The sequence below is a fragment of the Eulemur rufifrons genome, chromosome 15 (genome assembly GCF_041146395.1).
Source record: "Eulemur rufifrons isolate Redbay chromosome 15, OSU_ERuf_1, whole genome shotgun sequence".
NCBI lineage: Eukaryota > Metazoa > Chordata > Mammalia > Primates > Lemuridae > Eulemur > Eulemur rufifrons.
This window is the reverse complement of record NC_090997.1, coordinates 96,461,341-96,482,957: the sequence shown is the minus strand read 5'-3', so window position 1 is coordinate 96,482,957 and position 21,617 is coordinate 96,461,341. Positions and strand designations below refer to the sequence as shown.

Genomic DNA, 21,617 nt, shown 5'->3' with positions numbered 1-21,617 from the left:
ATTGTACATAGCTTTCATGTTACGTGGGGGTTATAGGGGAGATGCTGGAAACTGTAATCCAGAATTGTTTTTGCCAGCGTTGAGTGAAGATGATTGCTGTTAGGAGGTTGTTGGCCGTGGACTCCTAACAGTTATTTGTTGCTTTGCTTTCTTGTCCCCTACTAGGCATGCAGAGCAGGATGAAAAGGTTAATGGACTTTATTCTGACTCGGTGTTCCAGTTGTCTCTGGCCTGTGTGCATCATGCGAGGAGTATGGCTACAGTAGAGAGGCTGAGACACAGGAAGGAGACTCAGAAAAAGACCCAGTTAGTGTGTCATCTGCTATTTAAAGAATGGGCTTCTGATGAAACCAAAATTCACCCTTAGCCAGTTCATAGCTTTGTAGTTGAAAGCTTTCCCTTTATTAAATAAAAATCAGATTTCAGGGGCCTAGAGGATTTCGGGTGTGTGAGACAGTTGCGTTTCTGTTTGTAAGTGAATTTTAGTCATGAACTCATGTAAAACTTATAAAATATATGTGCAAAATCTACACGTGTATATCTTAAGTAGTAATTTAGTTGCATTATGCAAAAGTGTAGTTCATATTTTTCAGTTGTAATAAAAATATGACAGGAATTTTCATTTTGAATTTTTAAAAATATTTTTCTTTTACCATATCATTTCCCACATAAATTCCTACAAGTGAGTAAGATTTATCAGTGGTACTTTGGTTCTGTTATATTTAGAATTTGGATTTTTTTGTTTTGTTCTGGGTTATGGATATACTAAATTACTTTGAAGGGAAGTAGTAAAATATAAATATAATATATATTTGTAGATAGGTAAGTATGTGTGTGTGTGTGTGTGTGTGTGTGTGTGTGTTTTCATGTGACAGTGTTAAGAAGCTGGACAATCGGATTGGAAAGGGGAATCCTTCTCAAGAAAGGTCAGATGCCTGTGATACACACTGGACAGTGAAAGGAGAACTGTAGGCTGCAGAGACTTTCAGATTTATCAGGCTTGCTAAACTTACTCACACATGTGACATCTGTAGGCATCTATTTTAAATTATAATCCTGGACGCTACCCAAAGGGATGTTGCTTAAACTCCTTACAATGGTAGATAAATAAAAATATTTTTTACCCAAGGATTTCCTTCAAAGAAATAATGGAAAAAACATGGACATTTCTCCTAAAAAAGAATGATCCACGTCCAGCACATGGATCAAGTTTAATAAGCCAAGACAAATCTATGGGGACCCCTATTACCCACCTCCCCCACAGCACACACATACATGCACGCATGTACACGCACAATACATTACGCCACTTGTTGTAAAATACTCTTTTTAAAAAATGAGAAAGGAGAGCCACTTAAACGTTCACCCCCACTACTTGACTAAATCTACACATTAGTTTGAAAGAGGAACTTGTCCCTAATGCACTATACGAACAAGCATTTCCATGTCACGATGCCCTTGACATATTGCACACTAACCACTCTGACTTGGAACTCATTCAATATTATAGAAGATATCCTATAATTTATTTTGCCAGTGTAGCCAATCCAATGGGACAATGTTTACTCCCATTCCTTTGTGCTTTGGATCTTTTGATCATATTTGTAAGTTTTGAACCAAGAAAATAAATGAATTTTAGTACTTGACAAATAGACCATGTGCGACGAATGTTGGACCCAGAGGAAAAATTTAAGTACACATTTAATATCAGATAAATTTTTTTAAAATTAAAACATATTAATTAAATAAAAATATTTCACTTAGAATACTAATTGTTAATGTTTAGCAGGCATTTAAATAGTGCCCACTTAGTGCAAAGCGCTGAGCTTAGTATGGCCAGGGGAAGAAAAAAATCTAAATGCGAAAATTCACAGTTCCAGCTTTCCAAGGAACTTACCATGAAGCAGACCAATTTGTGCATAAATAATACCAGGGAGTTAAAGTAAGGGTAGGGAGGAAACAAGCCCACTACCCTCTTGTGAAACCCTAATGATATTATGAGGTTGCTATAAAACCCCATCCTGACATGTAGTCAGCATTAGGATCCTACCAAATCTGAAGGCAGGAAGATGGTGAAGTGGGAAGAGGTTGCTGAGAGGACACTCTTGCAGGGGTGAAGCCAGGACGGGCATCTCAGTGCTGTGTGCCATTCTTCAGTCCTGTTCCAGTGGGTTCATTGATTGTAGGCTGTCCTTTCAGTCTAGGGCGTCACGGCTAGGACCATGTTAAATTCTCTGTCCTTGCCTTGGTCATTAGTAGAATGTGTTCCCCAAGCTCTGCACCCAGTAGCCATTGTAAAACTGTCATTTACTGACTGATGCCCATATGAATTTTGTCTTATATATGAGAGAAATGCGAGTGGGTTGTATGCTAAAGTTCTTGTAAATATTTTTCAAGGCCAATGCCTTGAAGTACCTAGGGGATAGTATACAATTTGTACTTATAAAGCTGTTAATAATCAGGGAGGTCTTATCTTGAGTGGAAATATAAGTCATGATAAACATTGCAACACATTTTCTTTCCCTATCAATAGAACATATTATGGAATATGAACATAATTTTTAAATACACATTTTTTCAAAACAAAATGGTGTACCTAAGAGTGCTTTTACAAACTGAAAATGTTAATATAAATATCATTATTAATTATAATTAATCAAATAGAGATATTATTATTAACAGTTGACCATAGTGAAAGAGTATTTACTTGTATGGCAGTGCTTTGAGGAAAATGACAAGAAGAGACACTGATTTATTAAAAGGGATAACAATTTTAAGCAACTAAAAATATATCAAAATACTTTGATTATGAGACATTTTCTTTATACCAGTGACTCTTGACCCAAGGAATCATATCAGAATCATCTGTGGTTTGAAAGCACCCTCAGCTGGTTCTGTAACCCAGCCTGAAACTTAAGTTCTCTGACATCTGAAAGTAATAGAGTTGGGAAATACCCGATGACTCTGAGTGTGAGTTGTCAATCTTTGACACATTCTATTCCAGATCCCTGCCTTTACATAAATCACATCCCTACAGTCTTAAGTGTCATATTGCTCTTGACACCTTTTCCAAGAAGATACTTCAGTTGGGCCAAATTGACATCCCAAGAGATTGAAGTATTTTGCTGCTTTTCTATTTACCTCTAAGATGAGCAGTGCCAATTAGGTGACCATATTTTCTGAACCAAAATGCAGGACACATGGTCTAAAAGCAGAACTGCATTCTAAATAAGGACTGTAACAGCTCATTGATCATATGCTTATTGTCACCTTGACCTTTCTTTTTAGATCTATCTATGTACACTCAGCCATGTCAGGCCCTTAGCAGGGACTCTGTAATTGATTTTTGCTCTTACTTGATAATAATGGAGTTGAGAAATACTACCAGTGTCCCTCCCAAACTCCTGATCACACCCTGCCCACATTGGGTTTCAAAACTCCTTTATCTGCCCTTGACCCCTGCTCTTTACCAAGCTCCATCATCTATATTCATCTAGGATTTCTCTCCTCCTGCTGTGTTTCTAGTGTAGGCTTTTTATGTCAGCTGCTGGGATGATTCTACTTACTTGGCTCCCATGACATCCCCATTTCAGACTTGCATACTGTGTGTCAGAGCTGATCTTATCATTCCTCTGCTGATAAACCTTGGAGAAGGCCCACCGTGTTGGAAACCGCATACAAACCCATTGTCTCCTCTTCAGAGCATCTTTATAATCGAACACCTGCCTATCCACCCTTCTTATCTCTCCGCACCTCTTCATCTCTCTTCTGCTTCTCTTCCTCATCCTCCCTACCCCCAGCCCCCACAGCACTATGACATTATTTGATCCAAAATCTCCGCATTTCTTCTTTCTGCTTCCTGGACCAGAAGCATTCCTCTTGGCTGACATCCAGCTCTCCAGATGCAGCTCAAATGTTATCCCTTCATTTCCTTTTCACCAGAGTCGAAACTCCTCAATGGCAAGGAGGAAACTTCAGTTGTCACTGTATTTTTGTTACCTGGAACCATGTCTACCTAGCACCATAAATATTTGTAGAAGGAATAAAGAAATCAACAAATGGGGAAAGAATAAGTGAATGAAGGGCTACCCAAATGTGGCCAGACAGAATTTATCACTGTTTGTTAACCAGAGACTGGGTTCATTTCTTTAGTCAGGTTCCTACCATCTTGTTGCATTTCATTGTTTCGGTGTCCAGATTTCCAGATTGTACACTTTGTAAGAGAAAGAAGCAAGTCTTATTTATCTTGGTCTTCTCGGCATGTCACGTGTAACTCATCCACAAATGATTGTTAGACAAATGACAGTCTTAAAGAAAACATTTTTTCCTGCTTCCTGGGAAAAAAAAATGGGAAAAGTCTTTCTTTGAAAGCATGCTATGTAGTGAATACTAACCTAGGCTCCAAAGGTAGAAAACTGGGTGGGTACAGACTTTGGATGTGCTTTCTGCTGCCTACAACCCAACAGGACCTCAGTTGCCTTTAGTGTAATCTCACTGGTAAACTCTCACATTGCTTGAGTGCATGTGACATCTCACTGGTGGTTTACCTTATGTGTGCTTTCTTCTTTTAATGGAGTTTCCTGTCACAAAGGTGCTGAAATAGAACTCAACAGGGCTGACATTATGTTTGGTCAATATCAGAACCGTCGCTGTGTAATCTGTTTTTTGACAATATGTTGAAAATGTTTAACAAAAGTTTTTTCTCCCAGGTATTACTTGTGGGTGTATAAATTATGTTATTTATAAAAATAATCTTGTGGCAACCATGAGATTTTTGTCACTGTAACAGCATTACATTAAGAGTTGTGTAACATGTAATATTCACTGATAGTTATTGAATATTTCCCATGCACTGGGCACCCCACATTATTCGACTTATATAAATCTCACGAGTACTCTTGTACGCTGTAAAATCCCCATTTTGTAGCTGAGGAAATAGAGACCCAGGGAGGTTGTGCAGCCTGTGCAAAGTCTCACAGCCAGCATGTGGGTGAGCAGGACGGACCAGGGCAATTTGGCTGTAGACCCAGTGCTCGCTTCTGCACGTGAGGGAAACATGAGACGGGCTCTCGCTGGAGCTGTTACGTTCATGGTCTCTGTCCGCAGGGTGAAGAAGCTGAAGGAGACCCTGGTGGCCGTGCAGCAGCTCGATAAGAACATGAGCAGCCTGAGGACTTGGCTTGCTCACATCGAGTCAGAGCTGGCCAAGCCAATAGTCTACGATTCCTGTAACTCAGAAGAAATACAGAGAAAGCTCAATGAGCAGCAGGTAAGACCTAGAATTGAAGTTAATAAGCCGTGGAATGCCTGTCCTGCTGGCCAGGGTGGTGGGGTGGTGCGAGATGGTGACTCCTGATGGAAGGTCAGGAGGAAGCTAGGCAGGACTGGTGAGGAAGCGGGGCTTTGTCTAGGTAGGTGTTTGGGGCAAATAGGTTCCATGTCATCACAGAGTTGACTTAAATAGATGCTTGTGCCACCATGAGCTGGTGTCATTGATCCACCAAGAAGCCATTCTAAGGTGGTAGGTCAGGCTGAGTTGCAATGATGGATCCAAAACAGTGTTGACAGATTTGCCTATTTATCTGTGGCTCGGTAGCCCACTACTATAGACTTAGAAAGGAGCCCTTTTTTTCTGGGTATGGTGTTTGGTGCATGCTTAGAATTTTTAGAGTTTTAAAAAATTTTGTTTTGCTAGGAGGATTGCATGACCTGCAGACCACACACTTGTAATTTCACCTTCATGTCTGTAGCAAAGACAGCATGTCTCAGTGGCATACAGTGTATGACCCAACAAAGCAAAAGAGGACGACCCTAAAAAATGCGTACGGAAGAAATTTTCAACTCCCACTCTCCTTGTTTGTTCTTACTAAGTATATCAGACTCCGGTTGCCTATAGTAAACACCGTAATTCACCATTAGAAGTATTGTTGCTCCAGGCTGGGTGCAGTGGCTCATGCTTGGGAGGCCAAGGTGGGAAAATGGTTAAGGCCAGGAGTTCAAGACCAGCTTGAGCAATATAGCGAGACCGTGTCTGTACAAATTTTTTTTTTTTTTTTTTTTTTAAGTGAGCCAAGCATGGTGGCACAGGCCTGTAGTCCTAGCTACTTGGGAGGTTGAGGTAGAAGCATCACTTGAGCTCAGGAGTTTGAGGTTACATTCAGCTATGATCATGCCACTGCACTCCAACCTGGGGGGCAGATTGAGCCCCTGTCTCTTGAAAAAAAAAAAAAGAAAAATGTTGTTCTTGCCTTTAGGTTATCTTTGAATATTCTGTCTTGACCTGGTCCCTTCCATTAAATTTGGACCATTGTAGGCAAGTTACTTAATAGCTATAAAATGTAAATAGCATCTATTTTTAAAATCCTATGAAACAGTTTATGTACTTACTTTATTTTACAGATGATTTAAGCCCATGAAATAGGTGTTAACATAGAGTTTTAAGTGTTGGGCTTTTTTAAAATATTAAAATTAGCATTTAAAATTTTTTATTTAGAATTAACACATAATTGTACATATTTATGGGGCACAATGTGATGTTACATTGTATGTATGCATATTATAATAATTAAATTGGGTAATTCCCATATCCATCACTTTAAACATTCATCATTGTGGTGACAACATTCAGAATTTTCTAGTTGTCTTAAAATATGCACTATATTGCATTGCTTTTAAAAAAATTTTGTTAGCCAGACATTTTTCAGGTTTTATGAAATTAAAATTTTCTGATGGACACTCATGTTTGAAATTCTGATGACTGAACTGTGGGGGTCATGCTTGGCTTCTGGCTTCCCCAATTCTTGTGGTGAACATGGTAATGATGAGTTCAGTGATAAGAGTTAGCATGCTGATGGCCAGTACTGTAATTTAGCAAACACACAAAAATCAAAAAAGTATCTACTTAAACATGGCAAATTGATCTTATGAATTTATAGCCCCACTTACTACTAAAACCGCAATAAAATGATAGGGGGAAAAGGTCACACCCACAATGGCAAAGATAACGAGAGAAAATATAGAGATGACGGACATCCCACGGGATTTTGGAAGATAGGAAGTAGATAAATCAGGGATGGTGTTAACAGGATGGAGGGTGGAGGAAGTTGACTCATGCCACAGAGTTCCAAGACTCAGGGAGTGGAGATCAGGTGAAGCTGAAAGTTAGGTTGTCCACAGAGCTATGTTATAAAATGGAAGATGGCTGGAAAGTCTAAATTAGGAGTGGTACTGGCAGATGCCCCCTAAGCCTAGGTAGCCAGGCTCCTCTGCTTCCTTTACCCTGGTAGAAGAACAGAGCATTGTTCTCTGGAGAAGAGAAACCAGAAGGACTTCGGGTCACCATCAGGGCTCGATTTTCTATATTAAAAACAGGGAGATGAAGTGAGTGGCTCTGTACCAAGTGTTGTGGCTCCCACCCCACTTCCCTATCTTGGTTCCCATGATGTCAATAGCCAGGCTTGTACCTGACCAGGAGATTGGAGCAGTCCTCTCTGGAGAAACTGACCACATGAGAGAAAATACCTTCAGGTAGTGAGACCTAAGGGAACCCAACAAAAGGCCAGAGCCCTGCCTAGCTCGCCACAGTGAAGCCTCCTGGCTGGCAAGCTTTAGAGCATGCACAGCGTCCGATGGCTGACTCACTCCAAAATATGTGTGGAGAAGCAAGAATCCCCACTACTTAAAGTTTCTACCATTAAAGGAAAGACCGAAAGAAACAGGGGAGAAAAAAACAGAAAGGAATAATCTGAGAAAACATGTTATACAGAGAGAAAGAAAACTTAAAAAAAAAAAAAAACATAGAAATAAGAAATTTTACATTGATAAAAAAATAGGATGCCATTTTTTTAAAAAAAAAGTAGCTTTCATAATTAAGAGTGTCCCCAAAAAATAAAACAAAACGATAAATATTTGAAAAATAGGAGAGAAATATAATAAAGGATTAATGCAAGAGTTTTGAAACTCAATTCATTTCTTCCATAAGGGTCCCTCATCCCACCAAAAAAGAATAAAGAAAATGGAGAGGAGGAAGTTACCAATGTAAAAAATTTCCCAAATGAAAAACATACATTTCCAGATCAAAAGAGCAAACAAAGCAAACCCATCCCAGGGCACCACATCATAAAATTGCAGAACATAAGGGATAAAGAGATCTTAAAGGTTTCTAGGATGAAAAAAAATCCCAGACTTTCTCAAACAATACTGCTAGAAGACAATGCATACTACTTTCAAAAAGCTGAGAAAAATATTTATAATTTAGAATTATATACCCTGCCATTTAATATATAAAATGTTTACCTCTTATGCACCCATTTCAGAAACTAATGAAAGGTGTGCCACAGACACTAAAGACTAAAAGGAGGGTAAAAATATACTCAATTCTGGAGAAAGAAAAAGGGAATTGCCAGGAGGAAAATGAAGAAAAGTCCCTAGCGACAGCTGTCCTGCAGCCCAGCCAGCACCTGTCCCAGTGGGAGCAGGTGCCCGGGTGCTCTAGGAGGATGTTTCCAGGGCGGAAACAGTTGGACTAGATTACCTGATGGGCTTAACTCATCCTGGAGGGAGTCTTACTAGTTCTGTAGGAGAGGGAATAGAAGAAAGCATTATAAATTTGAGAGAGAAAGGATTGTTAATTCCAGAAAAACGAAAAGTTATATAAGAAAAGAAATAGAACCATAGCATGTTTTGTTCCTCAAATGTGAACGATATTAAATAACTATACTCACGCAAGCAATGATTGTAGGAGTCTGGGGAAATTCAATGCCTTGTTTTTACCACAAATTTTTATTTCTGTCCCACATTTAAAATTGCGTTTTGAGGAAGCTGCCGGTATCATACCTGATATAGAACCTAGGTCTCTTAAACCGTGTTATACTTTTTAAAATTGATACATAGCATTTATACATATGCCTGGGGTACATGTGATATTTTATTACATGCATAGACTGCGTAATGATCAAGTCAGTGTATTTGGGGTGTCTATCACCTCAAGTATGTATCATTTCTATGTTTTGGGAACATTTCAAGTCATACAATACATTGTTGTTACGCATAGTCACTATGTTCTGGTATCGAACATTAGAACTTATTCCTTCCATCTAACTCTATGTTTGTACCTACTAACCAACCTCTCTTGACAACCCCCACCCACACACCCTTCCCAGCTGTGGGTATCTATCATTCAACCCTTTACCTCTATATAATCAACTTTTTTAACTCCCACACATGAGTGAGAACATGTGATATTTGTTTTTTGTGCCTGGCTTATTTCACGTAATGTAATGACCTCCAGTTCCATCCATGTTGCTGCAAATGACATAATATTATTCTTTTTTGCTGCAGTGCGGTGGCGTATCATAGGTCACTGCAGTCTCAAGCTCCTGGGCTCTCAAGTGATCCTCCTGCCTCAGCCTCCGGGTAGCTGGGACTACAAGAACGTGCCACCATGCCCGGCTAATTTTTTTTTTTAGTTTTTTTATAGAGATGTAGTTTTGATACATTGCTCAAGCTGGTCTCAAACTCCTGGCCTCAAGCAGTCCTCCTGCCTTGACCTCTCAAAGTGCTAGGAGTACAAGTGTAAGCCACCGTGCCCAGGATAATTTTATTCTTTTTTATGGCCAAATAGTATTCCATTGTGTGTGTTTGTGTGTGTGTATACATATATATGTGTGTATATACACAAATTTTTTTTATAAATTCACTATTGATAACCAAGTTACCTTTTAACAATGGTAAATTAACTGTTTAAAACATTTTGCAGACCTTTGGAGTGTAAATCCCAGTTCTTCAATGCCAACTTTTAGCCGGTACATATATACAGCCTGCCTTCTATGTGCATGGTTGATTCAGTCAACTGCAGATGGAAAATATTTGGGAAAAAATTGCTTCTGTACTGAACATGTATAGACTTTTTTCTTAAAATGTTACCTAAACAATATATAGTATAGCAACTATTTACATAGCATTTACATTGTATTAGGTATTATAAGTTGTCTAGAGATGATTTAAAGCATACAGGAGGATGTGCATAGATTATATGCAAATGCTACAACATTTGCTACCAGGGACCTGAGCATCGTGGATTTTGGTATCCATGGGAAGTCTTGGAACCAATCCCCTGCAGATAATGAGAGATGACTGCATTCCATGATTGATTGTGTGATTGATTGAAATGGAAGTGATGGATCTGTGAAGTAGAGTCTCCGGCAAGATTCATTTTTCCTTTCTGTTAAAGAAGCTGGTTGTACTCTTAGGGTATTCTATTTCATTTGTTCCATTTATATTTTGGCATTGCTCACACAGCCAAAATATTTCTAGATCCATTTTCTCATACTTCTGAGCTTGCTGGATTTTGTAAATGAGGCTCAAGAAACTTCATGCATTCAAGCAAATGAACTATTTGTCAAGGTTTAGCCTGGCCATTTGTCAGTGAGCACAGCTTCAGTTTCTCCCATCTGTATACAGCTAACTTTTTAATAAAGTATGTTCATTCCCCTGCAGGAGCTTCAGAGAGACATAGAGAAGCACAGTACGGGAGTCGCCTCTGTTCTCAACCTGTGTGAAGTCCTGCTGCACGACTGTGACGCTTGTGCCACTGACGCCGAGTGCGACTCCATCCAGCAGGCTACGAGAAACCTGGACCGGCGGTGGAGAAATATCTGTGCCATGTCCATGGAAAGGAGGCTCAAGTAAGCTGGCTCCAACAGTTAGGGAAGAGAAAGACCAAAAAGAAACAAAAATTACCCAGAGTATCCATTGTTCATTATTTCCTTTTGGTTACAATGTCCAGAAATAGCTTTGACTTCCCAAACTTGCTGTTGTCTACATATAGCTGGGAAAATACAATATATGAATATAATGAGCCAAGTTATGTGTGACCTAACAGTTTGAATATAATATAGAAAAATTAAAATATTCCCTTGCCAAATATGCACGACATTACAGAATTTGTGGCTGGGAAAAAGTAACATTTTTTATTAAAAATTAAATGATAAAAAGCCATCATATTTAAGCCCTTTGAAATTTATGGTGGCAAAAAGTCATGATGTATTACCAAATTATTATAATGACGTAAAACATGCTATCATTATGCTCTCTGGTGAACTTTTGAAAGCTTAATATTTGTCTTGTTGCCGTAGGTTGATCTTTGTCAGGGTGAATCTGATATTGGACTGAAATGGATTTTCAAGCCTCAGTTTTATTTCAGTGGAGCCCTGGCCTATGTGTGTACTGTAGATGTGTTGTATTTCTAAACTTCCTTGCACACATCCAGGACAGCTCACGTGATATGCTTATGATATTCAATTTGACTAATTCCCAAAAAAACCCAAACAGCTGTTTTATTTTAGCTCAAACAGTTGTCTTTTTCTCTCTCTGGTCAGTTTGGCTCAGGGCACAGTTATTGTTTGGCACAACAGTTGTATGTTTGGGCACCCTTAATCCTGTGGCAGGCATCAGGCAGGGATCTGGAGAGCAGACAGTCTCAAATAATCAGAATCCGTCTTTTTACTTCTGTCTCAGAATCGAAGAGACGTGGCGATTGTGGCAGAAGTTTCTGGATGACTATGCCCGTTTTGAAGACTGGCTGAAGATTTCAGAAAGGACAGCTGCTCTCCCCAGGTCTTCTGGTGTGATCTATATAGTTGCCAAGGAAGAACTAAAGACATTTGAGGTGATTTAGAATTCCAAGTTTTTAATCCCTGTCTTGCTATGCAAGTAGCCAGCTGGTGGTTGGTGTTCTAGGACATAAATTAACTGTTCACCTACAAGCTAACTGTTCACATAGCTGGGTGAGGACTTTGTAGCCATCTTTATCATTACCCCATAAGTAGGCAAAGAAGGGCAGAAAGGAAGTTTTTATCTTAATTTAAGATTATTAAGGATTACAAATAATGTAGTAATTATGAGAAATTTCTATTAGGAAACAAGAATCATGATTCCCCCCAAATATATATACATATATATATATAAAATCATTGATAAAATAGAGTTGGCTCTATTTTACGGAATAAAACGTTTTCCTTATAATCCATTTCTAATTTCACAAGAGAGAGCAGTGCTGGTCTTGAGTCACCAAGACTTTTCAATTACATGGAGACAAAAATAGCAGTGGTGTAATTACACTCATAAAGAAGAGAATCATCCGATAATTGATTCCAGTTCCTCGCCTATTTGCACAGTCTTGAGTCCACTCTATCACTGTGACATGATGAAGCTCGGCTTCTCAGCTGCCTCTCATTTTCACAGAGGACCTGACATAGCCCAAAGTTGGCCATTTCTAAACTTGAAGGTTCTTCTACCTTCAATTCACACTGATAGGCAGATGGGTGTACTCATACATGAAGAGCAAACAGTTTGGGTGCATTCTGATTGTTCTTGGTTGTTAATTCTGCTCAAAGTTCCTTAAGGTGTTTAGAATAAGACTCAAAATCCAGCCAAATCCAACCGGATTCATTTTTACCTTGCTATATCAGATAACCAGGCATTTACTGAGGCTTGTTAGAAGAAACATGGAGTTTGCTTTTTGTTCTCGTGGAATTTATAATCTGAGTTATAGATGGACAGCTATACGAATCTATAAAAATGTTCAAATGTTACGTGAAATAAATAAGAGTTTTTTCTGAGGTCAGAATGGATTTATGTGTAATTATATCTCTTAATTCCAGAAAAAAAAATTTTTCCTATATAAAAGATTTTCCCTTAGGAAACTTCTAGTAAAAAGCCACAATGAACTTTGCAGTAGATTCCGGTCATCTCAATGTGAGCCAGTACGAGTGGAAGTGCCACTCGACTGCATCTTATGACACTCGGCTTCATGAAGGTTAAAACCTTGTGTAATTGGCTTAGACTACAAAGCAGATTACATAAGATCCTTTCTGATGCTATTTTAGACTCTCAGACTTTATAGCAAAAGTTAGCCCTATAGTTAGCTTGTATAATGATTTCTTTAGTCATTTATCATTAATCTTGCAGTTAATTTTCTTAAGAGATAGAAATAAATCGTAGACACAAAGTTTTGCTTGAGGACAGTCTTCAGCTCATTCAGTTGCTTGCATGTTTGGGATGGGTCTGGGTGTGCTGGGGTGCTGGCCCCGAGTGCTGTACTCACTCCAGTGGGCAAACACATAGGTGACTTCCAGGAATGGCAAAATCTCAACTCTCTTTGCTGGGGAAATAACTTCCATTGCTGGGGAAATAACTTAAAGTTTTATAGACTAGAAGACAGGATTTATTAGGATTAAGGCTCTTAAAGCAACACTCAGAAGGAAAACCATTTAAGAGGCAGTAATGTGGTAGCATGTAAACAGTGTGATAAGCCAAGGAAAACAAAATTTGGGGATTTGATGAGTACCGTCCAATTGGTGAATTATAAAATTTTTGTCTAATACAGGATAAAAATGTCATAAATCATACCAATGAGTTTGAAAAAAAAGAGCTTCATTTTATTTTGGCCAAATGATTCCTATGCTAGGGCTATTCTGTATTGCAGAGAGAAAGCAGAGAGACTGTTTACCTTTAGAATCTCTAAACTGTACAGGGGTGTGTGGGGTGTGTTCAAAAGCAGGTAGGCACAACCATGTAGGGTGGTACACTCGCTCCAACATGGTTTATAAGAACTGTGAATAGTTCGTAGGAATAATAAAAAAGAAATGGAGCATATTCCAAACTTTTTTAAATGTAAAATTACTCATATTTTACTAAATTGCTTTTTTTAAATAAAGTTCATAATAGCTTACTTTTAGAGGGCTTTCTGCAAAAGGTAGTCTTAAGTTTTTTCCTAATGGATAGCAGCAGAATTGAGGCGATTTCTAGATTTTTAGGAAATTACATAGTTTAGAAATAAACAATCCCATTATAGATGTCTTTTCTAAGTATCGACACCAGAAATACTGAACATTTCAAACACACATTTCAAAAATACACACACACTTCTCAATAAAACTGTTAACAAAAAAGAAAAAAATATATACACACACATATGTTTCTGTAATGGTTTGTTTTGTGGGGAAATTTGTTTCCCAGGCTGTTAATTATTTTAAAAACTATATTATATTTATAACTTTGTGTGTGTACACATGTGTGTATGCATTTATTTACTACTATTCTCCATTTTCTTTCATATTTTTTATTAAACCACTGTTTTTCCTTAAGCTATGCCGATTAAATTGCTTTGCTTCCATTAAGAGATGTGTACTGTCATTAGAAATCATCCTTCCCCTCTGTCTGTGGCAGCGTAACTTCCATTCATCAGATGAGAGTTGATTTCCCACACCAACATCCTTCTCTGTGGTCGTAGGCTTTCCAGCGACAGGTCCACGAGTGCCTGACGCAGCTGGAACTGATCAACAAGCAGTACCGCCGCCTGGCCAGAGAGAATCGCACCGACTCCGCGTGCAGCCTGAAGCAGATGGTTCACGAAGGCAACCAGAGATGGGACAACCTGCAAAAGCGCGTCACCTCCATCCTGCGCAGACTCAAGGTTTTTAGTATGCCTCACCTGTCATTTAGAGGCCCGGAGGACAGGATCGGGCCATTTTTGAGCACGATATTGAGACATCGTCTCAGTGATTTTGTAAGATTGGGATGCTAGAAAGGTGTTGCAGGGGGTGTGAGATGGCAAAGGATGGCAGGGTTCTCGTCGCTTGTTGAGAAAATGACTTTCCAGAATCACATGGGAATTGGCTGTGCCGTGTCCATTTGTTTATGTGGACTTTTTAATTTTTATTATTTGCCTCTCGTATCCAGCATTTTATTGGCCAGCGGGAGGAGTTTGAGACTGCGCGGGACAGCATCCTGGTCTGGCTCACAGAGATGGATCTGCAGCTCACGAACATCGAGCACTTTTCTGAGTGTGATGTGCAAGCTAAAATCAAGCAACTCAAGGTAATAGAAATGATTTTTCAAATGATCAATGCAAAGAAAGTCTGAAAATGAAAGGATTTGTAGAGCTTTTTGTGAAGAACATAATAAAGTCTTCTTTTAAAAAATTAGTTCTTGGTTTGCCCCAAAATATTCAGAAAATATAAAAGATACTAAAAATAAAATAAAGAGCACTACACAGGGATAACCAGCCACCATTAACATACATTTAATGATTAGCTTGATTGCCAGGTTGTTAAGGATCATCTTTTGTTATTGTGTCTGGGTTTTTTTTTAATGAGTTGCTTCTGGCACCTTCAAGTAGTTTGTTTGACCTCCATGTTCCAAAGCAATACAACTGTCTTTTGCGGAGATTTCTACACATATTCTACATTCTTAGATGCCACATTAATCTTAAATACATTTTGTATTTTTCACTATATAATTCAAACACAGTGGCTAGGTAGAAATTTGAATAGGAGGGGTTTACATTAGATATAATGATTTACTAAAAAGGAGAGTGTTTAACAACTTATTAATTTGCAAGGCAGCTTATGAAATTATCTTCCCAAGATCTATATTTTTGTTTTGTTTTTGTTTTTGTTTTTGAGACAGAGTCTGGCTCTGTCACCCAAACTAGAGTGCTGTGGCGTCAGCCTAGCTCACTGCAGCCTCAAACTCCTGGGCTTAAGCGCTCCTCCTACCTCAGCTTCCTGAGTAGCTGGGACTACAGGCACGTGCCACCACGCCCAGCTAATTTTTCTATTTTTAGTAGAGACGGGGTCTTGCTCCTGCTCAGGCTGGTCTCCAACGCCTGAGCTCAAGCAATCCTCCTGCCTTAGCCTCCCAGAGTGTTAGGATTACAGGCGTGAGCTCGATGGATTTTTTTAAATAATAGTAGGAATCCCATAACCTTTTGGTTGTTATAATAAAACAAGGAACTTGCCCTTAATCAGAGATTCTTAGGAAGGAAGAAATCGTAAGATAGTAAATGCTGCTATTGAGCCAATGCCTCCCCTCCCCCTGTTCCCACTCTCCTGACATTTGTCAGACAAACCAATATTTAAATCCTTCAACAGGAAGTTTTTACCAAGCAGTAGTTGATTCTTCTTCTTTTGGACTCCGGCAGGATCCTGGCACTTACTCCTACCCTCCCTTCTCCCCTGGCAGTCTTTTTCATCATAGGACAATTTAGATTCTTCCAGAGTTTATTCTTGTATTGAATTAAAATTTATCAACCTGAAACTTGTCCTTAACGATTGAACTCTTTTGAAACATATAGAATGAGTCAAAATAACCCTCCCAGAATTCCCTGTCTTTCAAATCATTTTAGCTTTACCTGCTTTTGTCCAGAAACAACAAAAGAATCATCTGAGAAGAATCCATGGCATCATCATCTGGGTAGCTTCTCTCAGTCATGTTTGACACGTGATCAGGACATCGAAAGTTAAAATGTTTAGAATTTTTCTTTAAAATGCGAAATGTATTTCAGTGGCAGTTTATTGATTGCCTTTGCTTTCCTCAGGGATAATCAGGGCCATCAATTTATGATGGGTTTGAATATTTTTTCCTATTATTCCCCATACACACAACACAAAATTTATGTAGTGCTAAATTTTATTAGCCAAAGGTTCTTTTCTGGTTATGAAATTCTGATGTTTCCATTCTGACTCCCGTTCTGGCTTAGCATTTTTTTATTACCACGAGGTAATAGCCTCATGGCTTGTCATTCCATATGGCAAATTAAATATCCCCCTCCATGATATTTTTAATATAATGAAAAATATGTATGATTATTTTATGTCAATGTGAGCAATACAAAAAATTCCATGAGATTTGTCCTCCTTAGGCCTTCCAGCAGGAAATTTCACTGAACCACAATAAGATTGAGCAGATAATCGCCCAGGGAGAACAGCTGATAGAAAAGAGCGAGCCCTTGGACGCGGCGGTTATCGAGGAAGAGCTGGATGAGCTCCGACGATATTGTCAGGAGGTCTTCGGGCGCGTGGAAAGATACCACAAGAAATTGATCCGCCTGCCTGTACGTAACATTGATTTTTTCATTTTCTTTATATCTAAAGAGAATTAACTATGTGGGATTAGGTAGCACTGGATAACGGGTAAGAGGGTGCCTGCGTTGACGTCCTAGCTTTGACGTGCTTTGTCTCTGTGACCTTGCACAAGTGACTTCACATTTCTCGCCTCAGTTTCCTCCACTGTAAGCTGGTTTAATAACAGTAACTACTTTGTAGAAAGGATCGTGTTGAGCATTAGATGAGTTTATATACAAAGAGTTTAGAAGAGTATTTGGCACATATCTTCTACGGAAAATAAAGAAGCCTCGAGAAGAAATAAGAAGATGAACGTGAGCAGTATAATTATTGCTCAGTTGGCGAGGTTAGGTTTAGGTGAATTTCTTTTTTCTGTTTTCCTAATTGCTATCATAATCACATCTCATCTGTGGAGATATTATTAGAATATTTTGAATCTTCTATGATCAAATATATTTTAAATCTGGTATAAAAAGGACAAGCTGTAGTTTTATCAGTAATGTCCTTTGTTCCTGATATATGTCACCGTGTGGCTGTCATATTGCAGGCACGGTACTGGGTTGCTTTTCTTTACATTATCTCACTTAATCTTACATCAATTCTTTGAAGTAGGTTTTAATATTATTCCCGTTTTACCGGTAATGAAACTGAGGCTTATCTAGATTAATTTATAAGACATTTTTAAACGTGATCAAAAGATTCTCATTTGCTCATAGGAAGTTTACAATTGTCCCCACTTGATAGGCAGGTGGCCCAGGTAAGCTCGGGTGCTGAGATTTGCCGAGAGGTGGAACCATTGCAATAACGGGGTTGGCTCGACTTCCCTTCCAGCTCCCAGACGATGAGCACGACCTCTCGGACAGGGAGCTGGAGCTGGAAGACTCTGCGGCTCTCTCGGACCTGCACTGGCATGACCGCTCTGCAGACAGTGTGCTCTCCCCGCAGCCCTCCTCCAACCCCTCACTCTCGCTCGCCCAGCCCCTGCGGAGCGAGCGGTCGGGGCGAGACACCCCCGCCAGTGTGGACTCCATCCCCCTGGAGTGGGATCATGACTATGACCTCAGTCGGGACCTGGAGTCTGCAGTGTCCAGAACCCTGCCCTCTGAGGACGAAGAGGGTCAGGAGGACAAAGATTTCTACCTCAGGGGAGCTGTTGGCTTATCAGGTAGGAAAGAGCCTTTCCTTTCTGTCGGCTCAAAGGGAAATGCGAGGGAATTAACACTGGCCTGGGAACATGTCAGCAGCTCAGAATCATCTTCTCCCTTCAGGGGAATTGTACCTAAGCACGCAATTGGATGTTAATGTGTTACTAAATGCAACAGTTGGCATGGCCATTGATTTATTCCACTGATTTATATTTAGAGCACTAGCTGGTGAGCTCTTTGCTAAGTACTAGAGACACACAGTTCCTTTTCTTCTCAAAGAGCTCACGCTGTAGCGTGGGATGCAGGTAAGTAAATTAGAAACAACTGTGTGAACTGTTTGGTGCTAGGATAGCAGTGCACGTGTGGCAGCGTAGAGGCACAAAGGCGACTAACCGGGAACTCTGGGGAGGCCTCAGAGAAGAAACTTCTGGGCTGAGACAAGAAGGATGAATTGCAGTCGGTCAGGTGGACACAGCAACGTCCAGAGGAAGGAAGGAGAGGAGCCCTCCCTGCTTTGTGATTGGTCTTGCTGCTTTTGGTCATCTAAAGTTTGCCCAGAATGTCCAGACTGTTGATTGGGTGGCTTGGAGTGAACGAAGTAGAGACAGGAAAGGCAAATAAGGCCCTGGTCATAAAGCAGCCTGTTCACCATGGAAAAGAGTTTGGCTTTTACCCTGAAGGCACCGGGGAGCCATAGCAGGATATACAGAGAGAGACGATGTGATCAGCTGCATTTTTGTATGTCGTATCTGTCTAGATACGATAGGGAGGAGAGCATATTGGGGGAAAGAGTCCAAATGAAACATTTTATAATCTAGGACAGAGGTAGGATGGTGGCCTGAACTAAGGAAGCAGTGCAGGGAATGGAGACAATGGAAGAGATGTGAGAAATCATGAGGAGACTCCTCCATCAGAGGAGATTGATTGAATTGGGATGGAGGTGATTTTCTGGCTTGGGCATCTTGGTGAAAGATGCAGATGGTCCCAGGCCCTGAGGACCACAGAGGGAGGATGGGTTGCGGTGTAGCTGGGCAAGGGAGGCAGGGCTGTGAGACAGGGGAGGTGATGGGTTTGGCTGTGTGCATCCTGATTTTGAGATACCTGTAGAATATCCAAACGCAGATATCCAGCAGTAGATGCGTAGGGCTAAAGGTCAGGACCTGCACATACAAATCAGGTAGTGACCCACATGTCAGTGGTGACTGGCCTGGAGCCAACGGAGGAAGTCCCACAGGAAGAGCGTATAGAGGGGACAGAAAAGGACCAAAATGCAAGCAACACATATAGCGAAGGGACAGCCAGAGAAAGAGGAACAAGGAAGGGAAGTACAAATAGAATAAATAGTTGGAGGCCAATTTGTGGCACTCGTAAATGCATCTCATACATTCTCTGAAAGGACACCTGGGATAATTTCTGTTTGTTTTTGATGGTTCACATCTGGACTCCCGAGAGATGACACTGTTCTAAAAATAAAATGATGTCTCTCGTTTCTAGGTTGTCTTTACAGTAGAGCCTATCAGGCATGTGGCATCTGAAGCAGCACTGTCCAGTATGTTGCCACTGGCCACGGGGGCTTGTCAGCGCTTAAATGTGTCGGTGCCAACTGAGATGGGCTGTGTGTGGAAAACGCATTTACAGCAATACATGAATTTCAAAGGCTTGGTACAAAGAAAAAACATAAAATATTAATATTTGCGTTGATTACATGTTATAAATAGGATATATCTGTTTAGTAAAATATAGTATTAAGATTAATTTTATAGGTTTCTTACCACTTTTCTAATGTCTGTTAAACCTTTGAAATTACATATGTGGTTTACATGGAAACATACGGGACAGTGTTGCTCTCCAGTCTGGCTGTCTGGGTTGAAATCCCAGTTCTGCCACTTGCTGGATGTTTAAACTTGGATAAGTAATTTGATTCCTCTGGACCCCAGTTTTCTTATCTATTAAAAAAATGGGAATGACACTCCAGGCACCCTGTATGGTTTCCGTGAGGATAAGTAAGTGATTATACTAGTGCCTGGTCATAAAGCACTCTCAACGACCATGAGCTATAACTCATTTCAGAAAAGCTTTGGTGAGCATACTCACATTCCTCCCTCTGTGTGCTCCAGAGCTATGTTTCTAGGATGACTAACTTCCTTTTTTCCCTAGGAAAGTTATTTTCCTGCCACAAGGGAGCCAAGGTTTCCAGAACTTAGCTGTCAACTTAGACTGTGCTCTTTTTGCAGATGTAACCATCCCCGAAAGCCCCGAGGCCTATGTAAAACTCACAGAAAATGCAATCAAAAGTACCTCTGGTAGGCACAAAACGCGGGAGCAGTCCTCCCTCCCTCACCTGTAACAAGCCTCCTCTCTTAGCACACCTGCTGGGTCTCTCACAGCCTTGTGGCTCGAGCATGTTAAGGCACACCCCTCCTCTCTTACTGCTGTGCTAGAAAAGACAGCTGATCAACACCGAGGAAAGGATTTCACTCATCAAGTGAAATGAAATAACTTCTCAACTTGTACATGGTAACTGGTCCCAGTCAGTGTAGACCTCTGATGCCCATTAGCAGCAGACAATATGAGAGGGAAAGCCCAGTCTCCGGCCTCTGTGCCCTCGTGTCCTGCTTGGCTGTGGTAGCGTCAGCTTTGCTGGGTTGCGGAGCTACCTGTGGCTAGCAAACCGAGACACGGTTCTGGCCCCAAGTCCCCCAGTCTGCACGAGTGACCTCGGGCACCCCCACTGCTCCATCCTCCTCATCTCAGTGAGCCCATGTAAGACAGGGATGAGACCAGATTTCAGCTCTGAAAAGGCATCCAATTTTAATTTAAGAAGTCTTGTCTCGTACAAATAATTTGAATTGAAAAATGTATTCCACAGTATCCTGAGCCCTGGGTTTTCCTTTAAGGACAGAACTATTCCTAAAACAAGAAAAATGAAAGAAAGAAAACAGAAGTAGTTTTGCTTAGTGTTGCGCTAAACAGACTTAGTTCCCAGTCAGTGATTTGGGGGAGGGTGGAGACAACAGAGTTTGAACACAGTGATAGGATATCGAATCGTAGAGTTACTGGTTTACACTTCAGTTTTTTGAAGACAAGCAACAGGGCAGAAAGAAAAGTAGCATTACTGAGAGGATGATTTCCTGAGTGATTCCTAGTGAGAGACTTCTCCAAGGTGTATTTCGAAGGCCTTTTTTCAAAATAAATTTAATAAAGCTTACTAATATTTGTTCTGCTTTCACCCTGTGCTAGCTCCACTCCACTCTGATGATCAACGTTCTGTTCAGTTCAAAGACTTGAATACACACATGCACACACATACACACACTATAATTTTACAGTGTTACAACTCTGAAAGAATGAGCCAGGAATTCTAGGCTCTGGGCAAGAGCCTACCTTGATGGAAATGCTGAAATCTTAGGTTTCCCCTGGTTTTGTTTCAGATTTTAGATAAAAGCAAGTCATTGCTAGTTTGGTATTAACATCTCTCTTTATAGCTACTCTAAGCTACTCTTTTCTTGGCTAATTTGAATTCATGCCTTAAGTGAATGATGCAGCAGCTGGGCCTTCAGTGGCA

The 21,617-nt window shown here is 40.2% G+C and overlaps 1 protein-coding gene across 3 annotated transcripts in view; it reads left to right on the top strand.

The window, feature by feature from the left end:
* SYNE1 (spectrin repeat containing nuclear envelope protein 1) overlaps window positions 1-21,617 on the top strand; it is a 425,086-nt gene that overhangs the window by 382,575 nt on the left and 20,894 nt on the right. For 2 of the 3 annotated variants that reach the window (XM_069488739.1, XM_069488737.1), the window contains 7 exons: window positions 5,107-5,269; window positions 10,498-10,685; window positions 11,518-11,668; window positions 14,294-14,476; window positions 14,743-14,880; window positions 16,706-16,897; window positions 17,739-18,072. In XM_069488739.1, the coding sequence (XP_069344840.1) occupies window positions 5,107-5,269; window positions 10,498-10,685; window positions 11,518-11,668; window positions 14,294-14,476; window positions 14,743-14,880; window positions 16,706-16,897; window positions 17,739-18,072 (1,349 nt within the window). Of the gene's footprint in view, window positions 1-5,106; window positions 5,270-10,497; window positions 10,686-11,517; window positions 11,669-14,293; window positions 14,477-14,742; window positions 14,881-16,705; window positions 16,898-17,738; window positions 18,073-20,286; window positions 20,356-21,617 lie in introns of all 3 variants that reach the window. The other variant, XM_069488738.1, reaches the window with a different exon arrangement.